The following is a 16552-nucleotide window of genomic DNA, read 5'->3' on the forward strand; positions in this document are numbered from 1 at the left end:
AATATAGTTCCCTGTGCTACACAGTAGGACCTTGTTGCTTATCCATTCTATAAATGATGTTAATCATTTGCATCTGCTAATCCCAAACTCCCAATCCATCCCTCCTCCCACCGGCCCTGCCTTGGCAATCACAAGCCTGTTCTCTACGTCTGTGAGTCTGATTCTGTTTCGTAGATAAGTGCATTTGTGTCATACTTTAGATTCCACATATAAGTGATATCATAAGGTATTTGTCTTTCTCTTTCTGACTTACTTCACTTAGTCTGATCATCTCTAGGTCCATCCATGTTGCTGCAAATGGCATTACTTCATTCTTTTTTATAGCTGAGTAATATTCCATTGTATATATGTGCCACATCTTCTTTATCCATTCATCTGTTGATGGACATTTAGGTTGTTTCCATGACCTGGCTATTGCAAATACTGCTGTTATGAACATTGGGGTGCATGTATCTTTTCAAATTATAGTTTTGTCTGGATATGTGCCCAGGAGTGGGATTGCTGGATCATGTGGCAACTCTATTTTTAGTTTCTTGAGGAATCTCCATACTGTTCTCCATAGTAGCTGCACCAATTTACATTCCCACCAACAGTGCACACGTGCAATTCTTAAAGCAATTAGCAAATGCACGTGCATATTGTGTTGTTATAAGTACATTCCTTTTTTGTGTGTGTGTGGTACGCGGGCCTGTCACTGCGGCGGCCTCTCCCGTTGCGGAGCACAGGCTCCGGATGCGCAGGCTCAGCGGCCATGGCTCACGGGCCCAGCCGCTCCGCGGCATGTGGGATCTTCCCGGACCGGGGCACAAACCCGCGTCCCCTGCATCGGCAGGCGGACTCTCAACCGCTGGGCCACCAGGGAAGCCCCAATCTTTTTTATTTTTTTAAATTGTGCTAAAATGCCCCGCACATATAACTTAGCACCTGAACCGTGTGTAAGTGTACAGTTCAGCACATTTATATTGTGCTCCTGTCCTCACCATCCATCCCCAGAACTCTTCAACTTGCGAAACGGAAACTCTCTACCCATTAAATAACCACTCTCTATACCCCGCCCAACACACGCAGCCTCTAGCAAGTTCCAGTTTGACTACTAGCAGTCAAAAAAAGTAAAGGCTAAACATAAGCTAAGGTTGGAACTTCCTAAATATTCTTCAGATCAGGTAAGGAAAGAATTACCATTCTGCAGATATAGATGGGATGGGCGGGAGTTCACAACTGGAGTGCCACCTGCGGCCTTGGTGCATGGCGCCCCCTGCTGTTTGAAGTGTGTTGTTTCTTTCAATCAACCCTTTGTTTCTTACCAAGAATTCAGTCATCTTACATGGGAAAAATGCACCAACTGCTCTTAAGTGTGTATACGGCAATTTCATTGAATCTAAATGATAACAGGGGTGACTTAGTTTTCATATTCTTAAGCTGATTTTTAAAATTACATCTGAAAATGTTAATATCATATTTTATCAAAAATGTGCTGTAACCGTTCATGGTTACGTCAACTCCCCTATGAAAATATTCCAGGTAGATGTTTATAATAATTGTAACTGTCAACAAGACACGCGGAGAACATTAGGCAGTACCTAAATACTCGGTACCAGGCTTTGCCACGCTCCCTAGCTTAACCGAAAACCGAGCTCTGTTTCTCTCAGTAATAGAGGTGGTTTACTCCATCTGTCTCAGCCTACTGAAACTTTTGCTGGCCTGACCTTACATCAGAAGTCACCCTTTTTATGTATCTCTTCACTGTACACTGTTGTAATTCTCACTGTGCTACCCATGACTCTGTCCCGCCCGGAAGTGCTTTTCTCTGTCGCCTCCTCCCGTGCTGCCCCTTCGCTTTCATGCCCGTGTGGCTGTTCACCCCTTCAGAGGATGGGTCAGCGGTCCCCGATCGGCAGCTCCGAGGGGCAGCAGCCCGTTCCCTCTGGAGGTTACTACAGGCTTGCTCCTGTCACCCCCTTTAATGCTGCTCCCCAGAAATTGGGTTTGTCAGCCTTTTCACACATGGTCTGCTTGAGCATTTCCACACTAGTAAAACAGCACTTTTTTTCCCTCAACACTGGGACTCACCCTGGTTCTGAAGAGTCAGTCCTGATGAAATGCTGTCGTTCCGCTGGGGATGTGGTGACTTCTCACGAGCTCACCGATGGCACTAGGAAAGCTCTTAGAAACAGCCCCATCTAGTTCAGGCAGCCGCCAGCAAGGAGAGTAACTGTGGAGAGCGCAGGCCGGGAGGGACCCCCGGGGGCAGCCAGGCCTCCAGCCTGAAGGAGAGTGATGCTTGCTCAGTCACGTCACATCACACCCTCTCACACTGCACAGGGACACCTCAGCACACTCTTGGAACCCTAACTCCAGGCGCCTCCAGGTTTGAGCGTTTCTCACCTCCTGGTCCGAGGCCATCTCTCACCTGGATTATTGCAGCAGCCGCTCCTCCACAGGGCTCCCCCGACCTCCACAGTCTGTTCTCACACGGCCCTGGGAGAGCCTGTCAAAACAGCAGTCCGATAGCGTCACTCCTCCAGTCCACAAAGTCCCGAGGCTCCCAGAGTCACAACCATGACCTGCAAAACCCTTCAGGAAATGCCCCTGCCCCCCCCCACACTCCTCCACTCCCACCACACATGTGCAGACAGCGCAATGTCGTGATGCTAAGAACCAAAAGGCCAAATGGCATTCCCGGGTCTCTGAAAACTCAAGCGAGGTAGGCGTGTGTGCGTCCTATCGAGTCCGCCTTCTTTTGCCTCCAACCTCAACCCTCAAGTAAATCGAATCAGGGTGCCTTCTGCCTGGAGTGACATTAGATGCGGTTTGAAAACCGAGCCGGCGGACACCTCCGAAAGCCGCCCCTCGTTCTGAAGCAAGACTGCTTCATCCCTGTCATCAGCACGTACGAAGGTTGACTTTATCTGTGAAGACAGACTCACGGGGCCCTTTTTATTCTAAATTATTTTCTGAACCAGAAGAAAGAAGACCCGCTCTTTGTGGTAAAACAGGGAAAAGTACAAAGAGGAAATAAAATCAACCCTAATCTCAACACCTGCAGATGACCCCACCGTTGGTATTTTATTGCGGTTCCAGGAAACCTTTTACAGTGATGATAGCTGAGGTTGATCACATTCGCCGTGCCCGGCACTGGTGGGAGCATTTTGTGCAGATCCTGGGCTCCTCAGCCTGGGTCCCCAGGTGTGCTGGCGGTCTGGTCATCTGAGGTGCACTGAGGAGCTGGCACCAGAATGTAAGTCAACTCACTCATCAAGCACACCGTCCAGAGCCTAGCCTGTACCCACCGCTTTGTGGGCGGCATTGTTGAGGGTTACCACTGGTTTACCCAGTGGAGACTTAACCCCAATTAAACATAAGTTGATCCCTTCTTTCTAAGTAAAACCTCCAAATAAGACTGATGCCCAGGGCCGGCTATTTTAATTCAGAACAGCTGCATGTATTTCACTTCTTCTAAACGCAGGGGTTCAGAATGTCTGACTTGATGCTAATGCTGATTGTTCAGGGTAATGGAGACAGCTTTGTGAGTTCCTCAAAAGCGTGGTCAACAGCTTCTGGAAATTAAGTCAAAACCTGAGTTCTTGGCAGTGTTCCTTCGTGGAATGGAGTCCTCTCAGGATGCATGGGAACAGCTGTCTCACTGTGGCTGGGTTTCTAAGTTCTCTGAGTTCAAATGCTGACGGAGACAATTAGCTTCTTCAAATTCCAATCCCAAGTCCTTGGGAAAGAGACTCAGTCCCAGGGCAAGTCAGGGACTGACTCTGTGGATGAGGAAGGTCTTGGGAAAGATGCCTGTGGTGTGGTTCTAGTCACATTGATTCAGACTGTAAGATCTTAGGCCCAGAAGTGTTATTTCTGTAAGTTTTGGGGCTTCCTTCATCCTTGCTGAACACTCTAATCCTATTTGGGAATCTCAATACATGGTAAAACTGTGTCAGAACTTAGCTGACTACTGCATGGATTTAGAAGTGAAGGGTTAAATACTGCCCCCAATATAGAACAACTATATACAGCCGAAGCCTGCTACCAGATTGCTTCTAAGGGAGATGGTAGATGACTCATTGATTTGCCCAACCAAACCCTCATTAGAAATGTGACTGTGACACATATGCTGACCAGAAACTTCATGTTAAGCTTGTGAATAAAAGGGCTGCAGCCCTTTGGTTAGTTTCTACACAGGCTAACGTGATTTTTTTTTTTTAAAAGAAGCCAATGATCATGGAGACAGAAGGTTTGTCTGGAGTGGTCTGCACTCTACTCGAGATGAATGTATCTTGAAATACAAATAGGTATCTCGAGACAGCAGAAGCAGATGAAGAACTACCATCCTGCAGACTGTGGAACGAAAACCACATTCACAGAAAGACAAAATGAAAAGGCAGAGGACTGTGTACCAGATGAAGGAACAAGATGAAACCTCAGAAAAACAAATAAGTGAAGTGGAGATAGGCAACCTTCCAGAAAAAGAATTCAGAATATTGATAGTGAAGACGATCCAGGACCTCGGAAAAAGAATGGAGGCAAAGATCAAGAAGATGCAAGAACTGTTTAACAAAGACCTAGAAGAATTAAAGTACAAACAAACAGAGATGAACAATACAATAACTGAAATGAAAACTACATTAGAAGGAATCAATAGCAGAATAAGTGAGGCAGAGAACGGATAAGTGACCTGGAAGACAGAATGGTGGGATTCACTGCTGTGGAACAGAATAAACAAAAAAGAATGAAAAGAAACGAAGACAGCATAAGAGACCTCTGGGGCAACATGAAATGCACCAACATTCGCATTATAGGGGTCCCAGAAGAAGAGAGAGAGAAAGGACCAGAGAAAATATTTGAAGAGATTATAGTCGAAAACTTCCCTAACATGGGAAAGGAAGCAGCTACCCAAGTCCAGGAAGCCCAGCGAGTCCCATAAAGGATAAACCCAAGGAGAAACATGCCGAGACACATAGTAATCAAATTGACAAAAGTTAAAGACAAAGAAAATTTATTAAAAGCAACAAGGGAAAAATGACAAATAACATACAAGGGAACTCCCATAAGGTTAACAGCTGATTTCTCAGCAGCAACTCTACAAGCCAGAAGGGAGTGGCATGATATACTTAAAGTGATGAAAGGGAAGAACCTACAACCAAGATTACTCTACCTGTCAAGTGTCTCATTCAGATTTGACGGAGAAATCAAAAGCTTTACAGACAGGCAAAAGCTAAGAGAATTCAGCTCCAACAAACCAGCTCTACAACAAATGCTAAAGGAACTTCTCTAAGTGGGAAACACAAGAGAAGAAATGGACCTACAAAAACAAACCCAAAACAATTAAGAAAATGGTCCTAGGAACATGCATATCGATAATTACCTTAAACGTGAATTTATTGGGCTTCCCTGGTGGCACAGTGGTTGAGAGTCCGCCTGCCGATGCAGGGGACACGGGTTCGTGCCCCAGTCTGGGAGGATCCCACATACCGTGGAGCGGCTGGGCCCGTGAGCCATGGCTGCTGGGCCTGCGTGTCCGGAGCCTGTGCTCCACAACGGGAGAGGCCACAACAGTGAGAGGCCCGCGTACTGCAAACACAAAAACAAAAAACGTGAATTTATTAAATGCTCCAACCAAAAGACACAGGCTTGCTGAATGGATACAAAAACAAGACCCATATATATGCTGTCTACAAGAGACCCACTTCAGACCTAGGGACACATACAGAGTGAAAGGGAGGGGATGGAAAAAGATATTCCATGCAAATGGAAATCAACAGAAAGCTGGAGTAGCAATACTCATATCAGATAAAATAGACTTTAAAATAAAGAATGTTACAAGAGACAAGGAAGGCCACTACATAATGATCAAAGGATCAATTCAAGAAGAAGATATAACAATTATAAATATATATGCACCCAACATAGGAGCACCTCAATACAGAAGACAAATGCTAACAGCTATAAAAGAGGAAATGGGCAGTAACACAATAATAGTGGGGACTTTAACCCCTCACACCAATGGACAGATCATCCAGGCAGAAAATTAATAAGGAAACACAAGCTTTAAATGACACAATAGACCAGGTAGGTCTATTAATTGATTGATATTTATAGGACATTCCATCTGAAAACAGCAGATTACACTTTCTTCTCAAGTCCACACGGAACATTCTCCAGGATAGATCACATCTTGGGTCACAAATCAAGCCTCGGTAAATTTAAGAAAACTGAAATCATATCAAGCATCTTTTCCGACCACAACACTATGAGATTAGAAATAAATTACAAGGAAAAAAATGTAAGAAACACAAACACATGGAGGCTAAACAGTATGTTACTAAATAACCAAGAGATCACTGAAGAAATCAAAGAGGAAATCAAAAAATGCCTACAGACAAATGACAATGAAAACACGACGATCCAAAACCTATGGGATGCAGCAAAAGCAGTTCTAAGGGAAGTTTATAGCAATACAAGCCTACCTCAAGAAACAAGAAACATCTCAAATAAACAACCTAAACTTACACCTAAAGGAACTAGAGAAAGAAGAACAAACAAAAATTCATCTAGACTAGATAGGTGAATAATGCACTGGGTAAATAAGAATAGATGGAGAAATGTTATTAATAAATGTACTAAATAACATGATACTCTCATTTACCTAAACTTTCAAAAACAATGTAAATAGTTCAAGTAGATTCTGTTTTCATCAGTAGCTAGGGTAGGGGTTCAAATGGGGAGACCCCTAGAGGGATGCATGAGAATCTGAGATTGGAGAAACCACGCTTGTCTCTCCCAACCTGGAAACTGTGATCTGCTGCAGGTATAAGACCCACACCTCTATCCCCACAAAGATACACAGGGGAGCTCAGGTATTCTCCAGCTGCACTGGGGCAGATAAATGTTGTGAATGAATCAACGTGCATTCATCATCATGTACATTTGTAATTTGTCTGTGATGGTAGGTGGCAGTGATCCCGTCCTGAAAATTACTCTGGAATCATGCCCACGACACTGACATGCTAATCACATGTTTGGGGGCTTAACCAGAGAGGCAGGGGTCCTGTTTGGGCCACTTGCTAGCTGTGTGGTCTTGAGCAGGTGAAGAAAACTTTATGTGCCTGGTCTCTTCGTCTGTAAAGTGGGTAGTAATAGTACAGCTCTCATAGGAAAGTAAAGATGAAATGATTTAGTGTGTACAAAGCATTTCTTCCGGTTCCCGGCCCATAAGAAGTGCTACATAGTGTTTGCTATTTTAATATCCCCGTCATTGTTGTCATAGACATAGGTGCCGAATCTTCCCAAGAAATGGATTAAAATGATGCAAGCAAACAAGTCACTGATTCTTAAAAAAAAGAAAGAAAGAAAAAGAGAAACAAATAAGTATCTCAAAATTCAAAGTAAAAATTTCATGGTCAGTGCCTGGACCTCAGAAAAAGAGTCACAGTCTGTCAAATAAAAGAGGAGTGGGTCATGGGTCTTCTTTTTTTTTTTTTTTAACCTTTTGGTTTTAGAATTATTTTAGATTTACAGAAGCATTGTGAAGATAGCACGGACCCTTCACCCCACACTCCATCTTACCCCTCTGTGGTACATTTGTCACAAATAAGGAACCAACCCCAGTACGTTATTGTGAACTAAACTCCACAGTTCATTCAGATTTCATGAGCGTTTTCCTCGTGTCCTTTCTCTGTTCTAGGATCCCATCTGTGCTACCACGTTACAGTTTGTCATCTTGTCTCCTTAGCCTTCTCTGGTCTGTGAGAGTTTCTCAGACTCTGCTTGTCTTTGTGGCCTTGTCAGTTTCGAGGAATACTGGTGAGGCACTATGTAGAATGTCACTCAATTTGGGTTTGTCTGGGGTTTTTCTCATGGTTAGACTGGGCATATGGGCTTTCAGGAGGAAAACCACATAGTTAAAGGGCCGTTCTCATCACATCTCCTCAAGAGAACATGCTCTCAACATGACATCACTGATGATGTTACCTTGATCACCTGGCCCATTATGTTTGCCAGGTTTCTCCACCGTGAAGGTTGTTTTCCCCTTTTCCATCTTGTCCTTCTTTGGAAGGAAGTTACTGTGATCAGCCCACACTCCAGGAGTGGGGAGCTACGCCTCCACCTCCCTAAGGGGGGAGTATTCTATTCCTATCTGTTTATATATATCAGTATAGACTCATGGGTATTTGCTCTGTGCTGTGGCTCATAATTCAATACTACATCATTTTTTGTTGCTCAGATTCCTCCAGCTTTGCCAGCGGGAGCTCTCTCTTCTGGACTCCCGTGTCCTTCGATGTATCGTTCCAAGCTGACGGTCTTGTATAGTTCCCACCCTAGTCCTAGAGTGAGCCATTTCTGCAAGGACCCCTGGTTCCTTTTTGGAGAATAAATAGAAGCACCAAGATCGGGGCATGGAGTGGGTGGTTGTGCTTCGCTGGCTGCTTCCTCATGAGATAATGTTGACAGCAAGCTCAGCGGCAGAAAACCCAAGCCTGCAGCTACTCCCAGGAACAAGTCATGTTCACTGTCAGTAGCTCATGAGGTTTGCGTTCTGGTGTGGAAAAGTCAATGTCATTAGGCTCTGCAAATATTTGAGGAAAACGGCATGTCCTGGTCAACTAGGAGGGCATGTTCTAAGTCAAGACTACTCTGGGTGAACTCCTCAGAAAGACACTTTTCCTGAAATATTCTTTGTTAGGTTAGCTTCTAGAGCGTCTTGTTTTCTGAAACAGACTGGTTAAATCTCATCTGATGATGATGCTAGGGGTCAGTATGTTTCTTGGAAAAATTTGATCTGCATATAGGGATTGTAGCTTTTAACCAACCAATCCTACTTCTGAGTTGCATGTATTTCTTTCTGGGCGATGCTGGAAATAAGTCACTTTTTTTTAAAGAACGTGCTGGAAGGTAAGGAGCATTTTCATACTGGAAGTATAGCAAAGGCAAAGGGTCCAATTCAGAGACTTCAGGGAGAAAAAGAAAGGAAGTGTCGATCCATGTGGCATTGCTTCCCTTTAAACCTGTGATTGCTGAAGCCCCGGACTAGACTGAGAGCATTCAGTGACACCGATCTAGAAAGACCCAATCTAGGCTGCAGGTGTGTGGGGCTGAAAACCCGAGAAGAAGCACCTCGGTGGCCCGTGGCCTTGATAGGGGCCTGTGGGGTGTCTTTGGCACAGACAGATACCAGATGGAGAACAGAGGGGCTTAGTGGTGTCAAGTTAAATCATACTGTCGACTTTTAGAAATGACATATCAAGCCTCCCTCCTGGGAAGCTCTATTAGAGATCCACCGAGCCTTACTGTTTTGCTTTCAAGGGACCAGACTGCAGTCACCCGCCGTGGTTACTCGATATTTATGTCAGTGTCTCCGGTAATTTGGGTGCACTTGCTATCTTGCGTCCTCAGGTTGGACGCCTCCAAAGGTTACTGACCTTCTCCTCCAGGGCAGTGGAGAGCCTCCAGGTGACCATTATCTGTGCAGAGAAGCCAGAGGGAGGACTGACCTTTGCCACCGGTGCCTGCTCGCACCTTCCTCTCTGACATGCAATTACACACTCCTTTTTCCTCGGTTTGTGGTCATTTAAAAGGCACTTCACGGCGATTTCGCAAGGCACAGAGAGATTGCAACAGGAGGCATTATCTCACATTCAGATAATCACTGGCTACAAAATAAGGAAAGCCTGCCGATGGTTTTCCTGGAAGCTTAAGTTGTTTATTTTTTTTTAGCAGAACGCAGCCTAGAGAGCTCCCTCCAGCCAGAGAGGAAACCCAGGATAGCTTACCCTCCATTAGTCCTGATGCACAATCAAGTCCACAGTTGGGGCAATGCTCACTTATCTTAATTCTTTACAGCTTTACTGCTGTGGAAAATATTTGAAGGGAGGGATGATCAATCTACTTGTCAAGAAATTGAACCGTGTCCCAGTGCTGTGCTCAGTGTCGTTGTGAACGTATCGTGAAATTGCCACTATTCCTGGGCCGTAGGCGTGAGTGACAGCCCACCATTTCAGGCTGGCAGCTTTGCAGTGAGAAAAGATGGCAGGGCTACTTGTCCAGGACTCTAGGTAATACAGCCTCCGAGCTCCGAGTTGCTAGATCTTAGGAAGTATTTTTCCCTTCATGTCAGAGATGGGGTGTAAGTACTTGCATCAGGCAGTAGGGTTAAATGATGGTACATCTGTCATCTTCGAAAATCAAGTGGGATACTCTTCCCAGATGCTGAAAAATACAAGATAGAATACAAGTTCCATTGCATCTATAAAAGTGAAACGTATTTATAACGGACCCTCCAAGGTATTTTTTTTAACATATTTCAACATGACATAGTAAACAGGACCAGCCTAATTCCATGAAACTTAATTTACCCAAAACCTAAAGGTCGTTATAGTCTAAAACTTCAGTGTTCTGTTTTTACACGAATGCAATTCATTTTATAATGCATTCACTTTCATTTTAGAGAAGAATCACTTACATCTTAAGAAAGGGAGAGAAGTGTTTTATGCAACTGGCATTTTTCTGACATTCTCTTCCAAAGTTATAGCATTACATTTTTAAATTCAGCTTTTCAATCGGTTATACACACACAAAGCTTAAAAAGTCAGGCCTCTAAGAACTGGTCCCCGCAATAGCTTTCTCCCAACCTGCCCTCGCCTTTTCTCCTACTCCCAGATCCGGTTCAATGCAATTCTGTCTGCGTCCAAATGCTTTCAGGTCACTTTTTATTGTTTGGTTAAAATTAATGTAAAAATTACATGAATAGACATGCTCACCCTGAACTAACTGAGCTGTCCAGCAGCCTAGATAAGCCTTCCACACTGGCCCGGCTACCCGCTCAGATGCCCTCCTGTCACATGGGCCCCGCTGCCAAGCTCCCTTTGGGGCAGGTGTGGCGAATGGGCCAGGGCCTGTGTTGTCAGGTGAGAACAGAGCAAGGCGGAGGCAGCTCGAGGACCCATGTGCCAGTCCCCTGATCGGGCAGGTTCACCCTCTCTCCTAGCTCCTCGGGGATCACGTGACACCTGCCTTCCCATCTCACTTACGTACACCTTTTTCTAACAACCTCGCTTCCCGTCTTTCTTCCCCGCAGCTCTGTTTTGTGATGTTCTGGACTCCCAACGTTTCCGAGAAAATTTTGATAGACATCATCGGCGTGGACTTCGCCTTCGCAGAACTCTGCGTCGTTCCCTTGCGAATCTTCTCCTTCTTCCCGGTTCCAGGTAAACAGAGAATGAAAGAAAAATTCCTATTTCCCCTCATGCCTGATTCAGTCTTCTTTGTTGGCAAACGTTTGCAGTCCTGTCCCCCCCCAAAAAAAATTTTTTTTTTAAGTTTTCAAATTTCACAGTAGATTAAAAAGATGCGAAGACATTATCCAGTCAGTCGAAAGTTTGAGAAACCAGTCGAACAGGTGTCATTTGTTTCTTAAAGGACAGTGGTTGCAAACTCAGTCAAAAGAGCCCAAAGGGAGAGCATGAGAAGTTCCAGGGGCAGCAGAACAGTTCTGTGTCTTCACTGCGGTGATGGCTACACAAATCTATGCCTGTCTTAAGGCTCTAAAAGGACCGCTGGAGAAAAGAAGAATCCAGTCAGAGCCGAGGCCAGAAATGGGCCGTGGAGCTGGTCGAAGCCGGGGCCGATGGCACACCTGCCACCCTGCGCCTGTTCCCAAGTCAGGCCACGAGCTGCCCCTGCTCTGAGATGCCAGGCATCCCTGGAGACTCTTGGGGTGCCCTCTGGTCCTTGGGGGTGGGGTGGGGGTCACCGGGGGAGCCAAGCTTTGGCGCCACCTGGAAGAGGCTGCACTTGGTGGAGATCAAGGCACGTGTCGTTGACTCCCCAGTCTGGACTTGAGCGGGCGCTGGAGGTCCCAGAGCTAGGACTGGGGTGGGACTCGCCTTTCGTCTTTCCTCGCCTGTCAGACCCCGGGGCGTGCAGACAGCCAGCCCCACCTGTCTTCGCCATCTGCTGGGTTTGGGTCAATCAGGTTAGCATCCCGCCCGTGCGGCCTCACCCTCTCCCTTGGCCAAACACAAGTGAGTGTCTGTGTCTCAAAAATTCAATGCTTCCACCCGGGGCGGGCAGAGCCCGGTGTCAGACCAGGAAGACTGCAGATTCTTCCTCCAGAGGTACCCTGGACACGAGCTTTCACCCCAGGAATGAGCACTTCCTCCCCCTCGATAGGCCTATGCCTGCTGCCGCCCACACGGGATGAAGGGCTAAGCCTCCCGCTTCCCCAAACCCCACCCGGTTTCAGATCAAACCTAAATGTCGCCCAGGGTGTCTGTGCCCCAAACCAGCCCGTCAATACTTGACGCACTGTCCTTGGAGCCCCTCCTTGGAGCTGGGGCTGGTGCCCTGCCTGCCCTCCGGAAGCTCACAAGTCAGGGTGGGGAGACAGGGTACCGGGAACACGTTGTGAGGCCTTTATGAAAACGAGGGAGCCAGCTGAGGACCAGTGGTCAGGATGCTGGGGAGGAAACAGGGAAGGGATGCCCGTCCCTCTTCCTCACCCACGCCTCCCGCCTCTGCACCTCCCCCAGCCTGCGGGCTGGGAAACCCAGCTTCTGGTCCAGCTCCTCTCCTCCCAGAGTCAACCTGGATCACCATCAAGTTGCCGCTTCTCTCTGAGTTTTCTAGACCAGCGTGATCAGAGCTTGAGGCTAGGCGGGGGCAGGGGCGGGGCGGGGGGTGGGGGAGGGACTGGCAGCAGCCCCATGCCCCAGGGATGGAGGTCACGGCGGCGAAAGGGGCTGCCCACAGCCCACTGTCTGGACACTAAGGCTGTGAAGCGAGGGAGCCAAGGTGGGCACGGGGCTCCCCCAGGGGGGAGGGGGATCTGCAGCCCCGGCGGGAAGACGAGGTGACCAGCGCAGGGCAATGGCAGCGAGGCCTGGGTCCCGCGCAGCCGCCCAGGGACCCTGGATGCGCTGCGGGGTCTCTGGGGGGTTGGAAGCAGCAGGACGGGAGAAGCGGGGCGTTGCTGACGAGTCCTCGGCTCTCCCCTCAGTCACCGTGAGGGCCCATCTCACCGGGTGGCTGATGACCCTGAAGAAGACGTTCGTCCTGGCCCCCAGCTCGGTGCTGCGGATCATCGTGCTCATCACCAGCCTCGTGGTCCTGCCCTACCTGGGGTACGTGGTCGGGGGTCCTGCAGGTCCTGCTGCCGCTTACGCGCTCTGTCCAGAAGGCGACATCTGCTCTTTCCCGGGAAATCCCCAAGCACGTCTAGAGCTAGAAATGCCGGGGGATGCCTTGGTTCGCTGCCCAGGCCCAGGCGGGAGGCTGTCGAGATCCATTCCAGAAAAGTACTTTCGGGGTCAGGCCCGTCCACAAACCGCATTGAGCGTCTATCACGGCGTGGCAGGCACAGGAAGGTGAAAAACACCAGGGAGCAAGGGCGTCGCCCTGGTCCTCAGGGGCTCCCGGTCCCTTGGGGAAGGGGCGTGGTCCATCCCAAGGCGTGGGAAACCTCACCGTGCAGAGAGGACGGGCGGGATGCTGGGGGCTCACAGCGGGAGCCGTGCCCCTCCCCCAGGAGATGCTGAGCTGAGACCTGACGCAGGAGTGAGAGCTGCCTGGCCCGGAGTTCCAGGCCCCTCCCCCTGCAGGTGGCCCGTTTACTAGCTGCAGCCCTAACCAGCAGATCTCGGACGCGATCGTCAGGTCCCCCTGTTGTCTACACCTCTCCTGGGTTTTGGCTGGGTTTTGACTCTCTTTGTGCCTCAGCGGGGCTTTAACAGACAAACGGCCTTTGTGTGCTCATCCCCAGGGTACACGGAGCCACCCTGGGCGTGGGCTCCCTCCTCGCGGGGTTTGTGGGAGAATCCACCATGGTCGCCATAGCAGCATGCTACGTCTATCGGAAACAGGTGAGAGATGGAGACAGAACCGCGCACCTGCCTGGCACTCCCCAGGTGTAGGAGACAGAGTCTGCACGGTCTGCGTACGGCCATGGAGGGGAGGGGAGGGGAGGGCACAGCCCCCCGCTGGCAGGGGCTGCAGGGAAGTGGCGTCCTCGGGCAAAGGCAGGTCTCCATCAGCTGATGGGCGGGCGGGGAGGTGGGAGACAGGATCCGCCCACCCCTCACCCGCGCCCCGAATGCACAGGCACACAGTCCACTCCCGAGTAACCCCACTGTAAGCAACATGCTGGCCTAAGATGCAGCCTCGGCGAGGTCGCCCCAGCCATAAACGAGATCCCAGTCCGCGGCGAGGGGTCCCCGGAGAGCCCGTGGCCTCCCCCTGCTCTTGGCTCTGCTGCGCTGCGTCCCTGCCCCAGCCCCGTGCTGATGAGTCTGCTTTGGTCTAGAAAAAGAAGATGGAAAACGAGTCGGCCGCCGACGGGGAGGACTCGGCGATGACGGACGTACCTCCAGCAGAGGAGGGCACGGATGCCGTGGAGATGCAGGAGGGGCGCGAATGAGGCGCGGGCGCCCCGGGCGCTGCAGGGACGGCCGAGATGACACTTCAGCGTCATCCGCTCTCCCGTCGTGTTTTGTTCCGCTTTCGTCTTTGGTTTTCGCTTGGGTAATGAAAGAGGCCTTGATCTTATGGTTTCACGGCCACTCTGGCATACTGGGTATGCCCACGCTGATGTGAGGACCTGCAGAACGGTCTCGCCGTTGCTTTGTGGAAACAAACCAAACGACTGACTTCATGCCCCCGCTCCGTGAGAACCCCGAAGACATAGCTGCCTCGTAGCCCACGTTGCCTCCCCACCCCCTCGGACAGTCTCCCCTTGGAACCAAAGGACCGCGGCTGTGCCGTCCATCGCCCCTCAGACACCACCGCCCGGCGGGCCACAGACTGACCCTGTCCCCTTGCATCGCTCTTGAGAACCAATAGGTGACAACTCGGCTTTCTTTGGTCGGCTTCCCAGTAACGTGACTGTCAAGAGATGTGGCTCAGAGGCACCGCACCGTGGATGCGACGTGTGAACGCGCTGGACAGGTGGACGGACGGAAATAATCTCCCGTGGGAAGGTGTGAGGTGCCTTGGGGGCAGAAACTGACACATGCAAACGATAGCACTTCACCTCGCCTCTTCCTAGGTTTGAGTGCGCGCTCACTTTCAGGCCCTGTCCTGTACGTACGTGGGCTGCCTTGTTAAAGTTGTCCCGAAGCGCATCTCCGGGTTGCCGCGTCCTTGGGCATGACTTTCCCTGAAGGCTTGTTTTTCCACCCACCTTTCCTGAAGATGGCACTAGAGCAAGGGAAACGGACGGAGCATTCTAACTTTACGTTTTAGTTTTTAAAGTGAACTGAAGCTTTAAGTCATAATCTAGCATTCTAATGCCAGGTTGCTGTATCATCACTTTGAAAGTAGAGTTATGACCTGGTCCTAACCGTGCGGCACAGGTAATTCCGAGTGTACTTCTGTACTCCCCTCTCACACCACACGAGAAAGCAAGACATTTTATAAACGACAGCAAAGTCACTATGTGATATTCCCTGAAATGACACATTTGAAATCCATTCAGTGCAGTATATTTTTCTAAGTTTTGGAAAGCGGGTTTTTTCTTTAAAAAAAATATGGACACAGTTCACTAAATTCTTGATTTAGTCAAAATTCCTAGACTGAAAGAACCTAAACACAAAAATATTTTAAAGATATAAATATATACTGTATATGTTATGTAATTTATTTTAGGCTATGATACATTTCCTATTTTCGCATTTTCAATAAAATGTCTCTAATACAATACGGTGACAGCTCGTGTGCTCAACATACCTGCAGTTGAAACGTATTGTATCGATGAACAGTGTGTCTTGTTTGCAGCAATTTTACAGTCTGTCATTTGTACATAAATGTAAGGGTCAGCAAATGACAAGAGAACTATTTTTCATTATGAGCAACAGGGGTATAAATGGGTCAGCTGATGTAGACAATAGTGGGAATGGAAATATATGCTAGAAGGGCAAAAAAGAAAGAAGTCGTCAAGCCTTTTGCGTTTATTGCTTTCAGTGCCGCGTAATCATATTGTTCCTCATAGAAAAAAGAATGTAAAGGCTCGGAGTCAGCCATGAATATCACAGGGTTCGTTCACATGTCTGGACACCCAGTGACCCCTGGGGGACAAATCCTCATGTGCTTCCTCTGAGCGGGTTTTCCGCTGAGAATTAAGATGCATCGCTTTGGGGTGGTTTCAGGGGCAGATCTGAGAAGATGGGGGAAAAAATCTAATTGTATCGGCTTTTTTAAAGTACATGACTAGAAAATTAAACAGCAGTATTTTTTAACATGTGTGACTAGTATTTCATGCTTGTGGGGTTGGAGCTTAAAGAGTAAATTGAAAAAGCAAATTCTTTCCCTCCGAATCGGGGAAGACCAGCTAGGCTCTTCATTATGCGATTAGAACACAGCATTACAACCTCAGAGACACCTTCGGTGATAAGAGTCACGGGCCAGGGTGTTTTGTTAAGAGTTTCAGAAAACACAGGAAACAAGCCCCGACCCAGGCCACCGTGACGGGGCTGCCGATTGTACAGGGCGCACATGTCTTAAAAACCTTTCTCCTCCAGCCATATGCCCTCTCCTCCCGGGTTCCTTCATTCGCTTGGGCTGC

General features: G+C 48.4%; 1 protein-coding gene across 1 annotated transcript in view; it reads left to right on the forward strand.

Annotated features, from left to right (window-relative positions):
* Window positions 1-15690, forward strand: part of ANKH (ANKH inorganic pyrophosphate transport regulator) — a 140509-nt gene extending 124819 nt beyond the window's left edge. The window contains exons 9-12 of the mRNA XM_060009649.2: window positions 11075-11204; window positions 12995-13118; window positions 13757-13856; window positions 14297-15690. Coding sequence (XP_059865632.1) covers window positions 11075-11204; window positions 12995-13118; window positions 13757-13856; window positions 14297-14410 — 468 coding nt within the window. The 3' untranslated portion in view covers window positions 14411-15690. The remainder of the gene's footprint in view (window positions 1-11074; window positions 11205-12994; window positions 13119-13756; window positions 13857-14296) is intronic.
* The last annotated feature ends 862 nt before the right edge of the window (window positions 15691-16552 follow it).

Source organism: Delphinus delphis, chromosome 3, assembly GCF_949987515.2.
Source record: "Delphinus delphis chromosome 3, mDelDel1.2, whole genome shotgun sequence".
Taxonomy (NCBI): Eukaryota; Metazoa; Chordata; class Mammalia; order Artiodactyla; family Delphinidae; genus Delphinus; species Delphinus delphis.